Raw genomic sequence first — 9,262 nt, 5'->3', positions numbered from 1 at the left:
AAAAAAAAAAAAAAAAAAAAAAAAAAAAAAAAAAAAAAAAAGCAAAGATCAGTGATATTCAGACAGAAACAAATTAATGGTCACAACTAGTTCAAACAGAGACCTTGCAACTCACAAGCCACTAGCAGTTACTCAGGGAACAGTTCAGAACAGTGCAAGTTCAGAGCCCTGTCTGCCCTTCAGCATCCAGGGACTGCACCTGGAGCTTCCCAAGCTGCAACTGCACCTAAATTACTGTATTTATCCATTGCAGACAGAAAAGACTGATTGCTTGTCTCTCAGGTGGCCCTGGACAGTTCCGAGCAGCATCGTCTAGCTTGCTCTTGAACTACAACATCTTGGGATACGTACCAGAAATTGTACATATTACTAGTCTTGTCCAGCTGATCTATTCCAATAATGCAAAAGAGCAGAAGGTCGTGCTATCTCCTTCTGCCTCACCCAGAGATGAGCCCACCTCACCAGTACCTGCAGTAGACTGGACATGCGAGTCGCTGCAAGTCCTGCACACAGCCGTCAGGAACTCATTGACCTGTCGCAAAGAGAGGGAGTTGTGCAGGGTCTCCAGGGGATAAATGGTGGGAACCATGGAACAGCCTTCAAAACCTGGAAAGAGACCCAACCAGAAAGTGAATAGAGCAAACGGCAGACTAAACCAATGCAGGACCACTCATGGCTGAAGGAGCGGGAGAGCCTGGCAATCAAAAAACAGGCACACTCAGGCCTAAGGTCACACTTTTTAAGTCAGGAAAATTGCCACTAGGCAATCACATGCAAAAACAGACCTGAAAGCAAGTGTGCAGGCACACGCAAAGGAGAAGGAGGGATATATCCAGCAGCAGCTCTTTGCTGCAGTCTTGGACTCTTGTTAATCTGTCTGGTAATTAGGAACAACTTATCCCAGAGCCCTGCCGTTTGCAGAAGTTGCCCTGGGTGAAGCCAGCAAGATGAGCAGGAGGACTCGCGCTGCTGGCGACTCCCGCGTGGGACACGGGACCCGCTCTGCCAGCCAAGGCAGTGCCAGAACCTGCCTCACACGCAGCAGAACCTCCAGGATAAGCCTGGGAGACTATCCCCAAAGCAGGGCGGGGAGAACAGCATGAATTACTTGTCCCCCAAAATAAGACCTCTTTGCCAACAACCCCAATACTAGTAGAAATTGGTATCTTGGCACTTCAAGCACAGAACGTCTCTTGCACAGAGCAAGGCTGCATCACAGCACTTCGCAAGAAATTCTTTGCTTCTCAAGCCACAGTGTTACAGCAAAGCATCTTTCTCCTCACCCCAGGTTCCTGGTAATGCCCTGTGACAGCAAGCCAACATGAAACAGCAAGAGGGGAGAGAGATGAGTCATTTGATTTATGGAAATAAGACCTCTTTCTGCTCTCTCTCTTACATTTAAAGACCTCTAAACTTCTTAAACCAGCCTTCCAGTTCTGTGACTCTTCATCTTCCCTAAGTAGATTTTTTTCTCTCTCCAAAAAAGCTGTGAAAAGGAATGGGGTTTGTTCCTATTGTTAAGGAAAGTTCCTTTGAAATACAAAGAAAACCACAGTTCTTGATTTGTTGCTACTGTTTCAAGACTGCAGCCCCCCCCTCCAGCACACCACCCCCAGGCTAAAACTGATCCCTGAAGCTTGACAGCTTCCCCTACTAAGGGGAAGAACTTGAGTTCCTGGATTATCTGCCAAGGCTGCCCAGTCACCCACAAGGCTTATTCCAGCAATCTTCAAGTTTCAAGGAATGGCCTCTGCTCCGATGCATTTGCCTAACACAGCTCTGCAACGGCAATGAGGGTAAGCAAACAGACGGTGTGTAAAGTGAAGCTGCATGCGCCTTGGAAAGAGGGCAGAACACCCCCGGCGTGYAGAGCTGCAGGGACGTCTGCTGCCCTTCCAGTCATCTCTAACAGTGGGAGAAAGAGAACGCTGTGGCCCGTCCAGAGGGTACCTGTGCCACAAATGGCCTGCACACATTAATTCAAATCATAAAGGGTAATACATCCTTGCACAGGAGGAAAGAATGTAAGCTACACAGAACTTCCATGCTCTTGTGTCCCTTGCTGAGAAGTCCTTTGAGCAGAAGTGCTGAATAAACAAGAGTCTCTCGTCATTATTTTCACATAGGTAATCTGGGAAACAATCTAAAGGAAAAGGAGGAGGAAAGGACTGAAAAGAACAGCAGTGTGGACATGGTTGTGGAGCAGAATATGAGGCTAATGTAATTTCACAATCTGGTTTAAAAGAGCTGGCTCAGCTATCTGGGTCTCCAAAGAGAAAGAGAAGGTATTTAAGTTTCACATAGGGCAGGGCAGAGTAGTTCCAAGATGCAGCAGGAGCACTGATAAGGCGCTGAGCACATGGGCACTCCTACAGCACAAAGGAAGTCCAAGGTCCAGTGTTAATGGAAATATGACATTGAGAATGCTAGAGATGTGAAACAAGGTGCCTGGATCTCAGTAGTGCCAAATGTTCACTAGCACAGCTTTGCCCAGAGCCACGGAATGCAAGTGGTTCAAATTAAAAACGAGGAAACAGCAAGTTTCCTTTCTCAGAGAGAAACACCACTCTTGAAGCATGTCCCGCCACATGCAGTACAGCACAGCTTCCCGGCACACCACCCTCCTCCTGCCTACCAAGGCCAACAAGGGCTGTTTCCTGCCACCGCAGCAGCACCAAAGAGGAAACGACTGCCAGAGGCCATAACTATAATGAGCGTGACCAGCAGAGTCCCTGGTAAAGGATCTCACCACTGCTGCACGGACACGCTCAACAAAAACGACATCTTGGGGAAGAAGTAAGAGAAAGCGCAAGTGCAGAACCTGACAGGAACACGGTGCTGGCAGCTCATCCATGCAGATGCTGCCTGAAACTCTTCCTGGTCTACACAACAGTTGCCTCTGATGTGGATGCCTGCACAAGAAATTCAGAAACCCACTCATTTTGTACCGGAGGCTTAAAGCAGCCCAGACAGAAACAGGCCTAATTTTGTTTTGAGTTTGACTACGCTAGTTGCATTAAGGATGCACACATTAAGGACAATATTCTCCCTCCAGAATTTGGCCTGTCCTGCAGTGAAAAGTGCCTACATAAGGGTTGTGCAGACCAGAGTAACAAGAAATGAATCCCAAACTCAACTGTAATCTTCTCTAGGAAGGGAGGACAGTCTCAAATTTTTATTCAGTGAAATAAAAAGAAACCATCTGTCAGAGTGAGGCAGACAAGTCTCGGGAACAGAGGGACCTAGAGGCCCACGGGCAGGCTTGCTGAGCACCTATTGTGTGCAGGTGCCGGCAGAGCACGCGCGACGTGCGGAAATGCAGAACCAGCCCGACACAGCAGCAGAGCCCAGCTCTGTCCRCGGGGCTGCTCTGCAGACGACAGCAAGCTGAGGTATAATCCACACACAGCATTTCAGAGCCTGCTCCAGCTCTCCCAGGCACATGGATGCTAATGGTGAAGCTCTGGCCAAATTACAGCTCACTACATTCCAGTTTTGATCTTCTCTCCAAAGTTTCACACTCCTGACATTTGCATTTATTTCTGAGAACCACTGGAGAACCTATGCTGATTCACCTCAAAGTCTGCAAGCAAATTAATGTGAAGTTGTTAGCAGACCTAAAATAAGCAGATTTTACACTGGAGAAAACAAAACCTTGAACACACTAGCAATTTTCTTCATTACTTTTATACAGGAGACGTGCCAATCTAGAAGAACAACAATAACAAAAACAAACTAAACCCTCCAAAGAAAACCAATTATCATTAAATTYAATGGAAGCATCTAATCTAAATCAAGGTAACTCATGAGTTTCCTAAATTCTATACATGCCCTAAGGAGATTAAAAAAAAAAAAAAAAAAAGTTTCCTGTTTAGCACGAGTTGGTAAAGCTAAATTTATATTGGCAAATAGTTCCCAGAATACAATCAGCAGAGGTGGGATTACCTTCAGAGTTGATAGCTTTGTAACCAGTCTAGGAAACTGTTATATTCCTTCATGGAAGGCAGGACAAAGCAGCAATTCTCATGCCGCCAAAACAGTTTGTTCCTCAGCTTTATTAATATTGATCCGAGGTCCCCAATATGGCAACCTTTTGCACTAGTTGAGGGACACAGTTAAAGGAAAGAATGCACTTGCTGCTCCAATATGCTGGTAAGTACAAAGAAGTTACGCTGAACAAGAGCAGTAACTTGACTACAGTCAGCCAAGAGGAAAAAACTGAGGCCAAAGAGGACTCAAACAAGAAGTCAAAATTCACCAGCAATCCTTTCTGTGCATTATAATTTTGCCAAAGATTTCTGAACACCAGCACAAACAACTTGATTGTCCAAAGTAACCAAGTTACTACCAGCTCTCCAACTGTGAGCTCCACGTTGGCATGGAGAAGGTGCCCATTCCTTTGTGACAGATGTTCTGAAAGGAAAAGGCAAACCAAAAGGGACCTCCAACCTTTGGGAAAGGCCATCAACACCATTATCGGCTCTTCTGAAGTAGAGAAAGCACTTGCCTGGTCTCAGCACCGATTCTGAAGGGTTTGGGAAAAAAAAAGTTCTTCTCCAATATGCTTGGTCAGGCCAATCTTTGTGATAACATCAACACATATATTCATATGTTCTTATACACGTGTATGTAATGTGTACACAAACTAGTTTTGCTTTCAAAACATCTGAACAGTCAGTTTGAAGGTTTATTCTAGTCCAGCATCCCTTCACCTACAGTACTAAAAACAGATATTCAAAGAGTATTAGCCTAGAGATCCCACACAGCGATTCTTCCTCCAAACACACCACAGGCTCTAGTGACCTGCAGCTCAAAGCTGTCCTAAACTTGATACATCTCTTCTATGAGATCTTCCTGTCTCCCTGTGAACTCAGACAAGCTTTCAACATCCCTCATGTGCTGTGCTGAGGAGGTCCTCAATGTGTGAAAAAAAGACTTCAGTCTGAACGTGCTTCCGATTCATTCCACTTGAAATCTCTTATTTCTTGTACTGGAATATTAGAGAGATGCCCCAATGGCTCCTCTCCATGCCACTCAAGTTCATACCACAGTCATGTTTCCCAGACTGCAGATTTCTAGTTCTCCCATCCCTTCTCAAGTGGTGATAGCAAGCTTAGAGCCTCACATTTTACATACAGATTTGGGCCATGTCCCCCTCCCATTTCATAGTTGCCTACACTGAACATAACCAGTTCTTTTACTGCCTAGTCACTCACAGTCATAAGGTCTGTCTATTCCTTCACAGCTGACCTTTGTCTTTAGTACCTTGCAGTTCATTAACAACATGAACTAAATCCACGCTCTTCCTTTTCTGAACGATGTGCTGATGAGTGCAGGCTCACAAGCAGATCCCTTCTAGGCTCCAGTGCTGTTTTTTATACCTACCTTTCTACCTTCTACTTACTCACATACTTCTGACTCCCTGTCCCAGTCTTGGGAGAAAGCTCATGTTTCCTTTGTGTGGATAGAAGGACGATTGAAAGACAAGAAAGAGAAGATAGTTGTATACAGTTATTACAGTGGGGGTAAGTAGGATGTCAGCTGCAGGGGCTGGAGAAATGTCTGCAGAACCTCTGCAGAAATCCCAAACATGCCAAGTAACTGTAGACGTGAGGTCAATCAGACTTGGAAAACTGCAAGAAGGAACTTCACTAACTCATTGCACAGATCTGACTTCCACACAGAGAAGAGAAGCTACTAAAAGCTTCTGCATGCAGCTTAAAAAAATTGGCTGCACTAAGATGGGCTCCACGAGCCACCAGCATGCTGCAGTACTTGGGTCGCCAGTGCCCAAAGCGCTAAGGTTCATGTCTTCTCTCYCCTGAGCGCACACAAGATGCCTGACATCTGCAGTAGGGCAAGCTCAGCTTTGGCTTGGGAGGAGTCGGTTTTGTGCCAGCATCTCTCTCCTTGAAGTGATTTTGCTCCACTTTCGTATTAGTTGCTAGGAGACCAGGGATTATCCTAATTATATCTGAAAAGCAGTTGTGATCTCCAAGTTGTCTGCTTAAGAAAAGCCATACAGAAGAAGAAAAAGAAGAAAAAAAAAAAAAAAAAGACAGTGTGTGTATATATATATATATATATATATATGAAAATTTTTGATGTTGTTTCTTTGCCAGACAAAATCTGGCAAATACATACTCTTTGATGTCTGCCCCTATGAGCCTGAATGAAAAAGGGGATCCATGCATCACAGCACACAGTTCAGCAGCAAGCTACATGCACCCAGCAAGTTTTATGGTGCAAAGTGAATATTAACAGCCAAGTCCAGCCAGCTTCCCTTCACAAAAACAAGTCTTTCTACTTGTCTTAGAAGCACTGACATGTCAGTGCACCAGACCTCCCCCTTGTGCCAGAGGCTGAGAAATACCACAGCAACAGCAGCACTCTTTGGTTCGTAACATCCAGATCCAATTCTGCAGCTGCCTACCTCTCCCCATCGCAGACGTGAAACACTGCAGGAGTCCAAATAGGCCGAAGAGGTGCCATGCAATGCAGAAGCAACATTTCTGTGGAAATAACCCAGTCCTCCAAGCCACCACTTCCCCTAAGTTTCCACAGCAAGCTCACCCGCATGTGACCAGCTGCATGGCCTCCACAACCTCATTCTTCCCATGCTTTTACTATCTACTTTGGTTTCTGCCTTGATAACTATAGGAACACCAAGAAGCACCCCACTAAAGCCTGCAAAGCAGTATCATGTCAGCAGAGCATCACACAGGACAGAGCTCATCATTTCAGATAAGGACACTCAAAAGAAGCTTAAGGGCTTGCCCTGGCTAGAGAAAGAAGGCAACAAACAATTGCCAAGAACAGAAAGAGCAGTTACAGCTACACACAGAACACTGACTCCCTGTGGAAAAGCCTCTTCCTACAAGCTCCAAAACTGCCTGGTGTAGCAGCCCACACGCCTTGCTGCAAGAGCAGCTCAGAGATTCAAGGGATGCAGAGAGGGAAATGCTTTCCTTCCTTAAAAGCAAAGCATACTTTGCATTCTCAAGCAGACACTGGTCCCTGCTTGGCTACAGCAGCATGGGGCCGAGGCGGCTGCAGCGTGCAGTACCGTAAAGACACTCCAAGTCATCCTGCCCTGAGATCAGCCAGCTCCTGAAGAGACGCAGGTGGTAGGAGCACTGCTGCAGATGGTGGGCTAGGGTAGCATCCAGGCAGATGTTCCGGCTCGTGGCATAATCAGAGGAAAAACGGCGCAGCAACTGGGCAACGTGGTGGTGCTCAAATGCATCTGGAGGAAAGCGGGCCATAAGGAGTGAGAGGAGAGCGGGAGGTAAAGCTGGGAAACAGAAAAATATGAAGACGCAAGGAACAGAGCTGCCAGCTGCTGGGTGGGAGAAGACCTGCCCCACATGCTGAAGCCCAGCTCCCCACAGTGTGCAGATCAGGAACATCCTTAGCGCCGCATATCCGTCTGCAGGCAACAGCCCAGATTCCCCCAGCAAGCACTGCTGCAACCCGGGAGCTGCCCCAGCACAAGCTGAGTAATAAGGCTTCACGTTTGTAAGAGAATATCAGACAAACAGTTAAATCTAAGTACACACTCCAAGTCCAAGACAGCTCAGGTTCAGCTATGTAAAAAAGTCACTCCCAACCTAGCCATTCCCCAGCCAAAACAAGGAATCTCTTGCTACAGTCCTGCACCCAAATGCAGCCTGTGACTTTGGCACACGGATGAGGACAAGCGAGCTGGCACTACAGGCCTAGGGGACGGGGAAAGGGCAGCCAGGGACAGCAGGCTTTGCCTGAGAGCGCAGCCCTAGGGATTCTGACAAACAGAGAGCGCTCAGGAGCGCTGATCTGCCCTTTCTGGCCTCTCGCGGCAGCCCTGTGCAGTGTGTTCAATGGCCCTGTCACCGCACAGTGCACAAGATACCAGCATACAGGTCCACTCCTCCCTCCAATTTAGGGTCTCGGGTCGCACGTCTTCCTCCCAAGGTGCACAGGGCCAGGCCAAAAACCACCCGCTCTCACTTTCTGCTTGGCAACCACTYTGGTTCACCCATCCCATCTCACCAAGCAGAAGCAGCTCTTTAGAAACAAAATCTAGATTCAGAGATATGAATATTTTGTACATCCTTAGATGGGTGCTCAGGTACTAAATATTCTTCCTGCTAAAAGCAGTTGTCTAGCACAGACCAAACACGTCTAACTTCAACCTCACACTTCCTGGATATCTATCTTAGCTTCACCGATTAACACTTTGCAATAAGAAATATTCATTTCATTTACTGGAGGAGGAAAAAAAAAAAGAAAAAAAGATGAACAATTTCCTTTCATTGTTTTACAGTGTGGCTTAGAAAAGACCAGTGCTTGGTGCAAGTTTCCTCAGCAAGCCAGGATGATGCACCCTGCTGCAATGCACCACGTGTGCTCCAACAGCTTCCAGAGACACACAACAAACTGAACAGACGCTCGCTCTGGGGAAAAAAAAGTAAGGAAACAGAAGATATATCCCACTCAAATATCTGAACCACATTTAGCTGCCCCTTCCACTTTAATCTTTCCCAAAACTCTGWTTTTTAGTGACAGTTTTCTGAATATCTTTCAACTTCCATTTCGCACAGAGCAGAATTTCTTCATATTTACTAAGCTTCAAGATCCCAGAAGCAGGCTTTATCACATAAGAGAAAAATATCAAACTTGACGTCTTTCAGCAGTCTGTTTTGGTCCTAACTTGCCTCAACAGCAGGAGCCATGAGCTATGGGGAGGAGCAGTAATGTGAATATTCCACTTGCGGAAGTTGGATTCTGCACAGGCGAAGGTAATAGAAACCTTGAGTCACCCACTGCAAGTGAGCCAGCTGTCTTTGTAGCCTCCAAAGACACTCCGTTCAGGTGTTATGTCAGCAGCAATACGAAGCAGGGCTGGGCAGGGCATGTGAGCACTGTCAGACACCCCACTCTGCTGCTGACACGAGGGAGGGAAGCGGGTTACCCCTCCGCAAGGAGCACCGTGCTGACGCACGCTGCCTCACCTGCTGGAAAGCACCTCCACGGAGAGGGACCTGGGAGTYCTGGTTGACACTAAGTTAACCATGAGTGAGCAGTGTGCCCTCGTGGCCAAGAAGGCCAATGGGATCCTGGCCTGCATCAGGAGGAGTGTTGCCAGCAGGTCCAGGGAGGTGATTCTGCCCCTCTCCTCAGCTCTGGTGAGGCCRCACCTGGAGTACTGTGTTCAGTTCTGGGCACCCCAGTATAGGAGGGACGTGGAGCTTCTCGAGAGGGTCCAGAGAAGGGCAACCAG

At 47.0% G+C, this 9,262-nt stretch overlaps 1 protein-coding gene across 2 annotated transcripts in view; it reads right to left on the bottom strand.

Moving 5' to 3' along the window:
- Nucleotides 1-9,262, bottom strand: part of PPIP5K1 (diphosphoinositol pentakisphosphate kinase 1) — a 45,330-nt gene that overhangs the window by 3,116 nt on the left and 32,952 nt on the right. For both annotated transcript variants that reach the window (XM_026040518.1, XM_026040519.1), the window contains one exon: nucleotides 469-606. In XM_026040518.1, coding sequence (XP_025896303.1) covers nucleotides 469-606 — 138 coding nt within the window. The remainder of the gene's footprint in view (nucleotides 1-468; nucleotides 607-9,262) is intronic.

This window comes from Nothoprocta perdicaria, unplaced genomic scaffold (genome assembly GCF_003342845.1).
Source record: "Nothoprocta perdicaria isolate Ctin4 unplaced genomic scaffold, notPer1 scaffold_26, whole genome shotgun sequence".
Lineage (NCBI taxonomy): Eukaryota > Metazoa > Chordata > Aves > Tinamiformes > Tinamidae > Nothoprocta > Nothoprocta perdicaria.
This window is presented reverse-complemented; position numbering and strand designations above follow the sequence as displayed.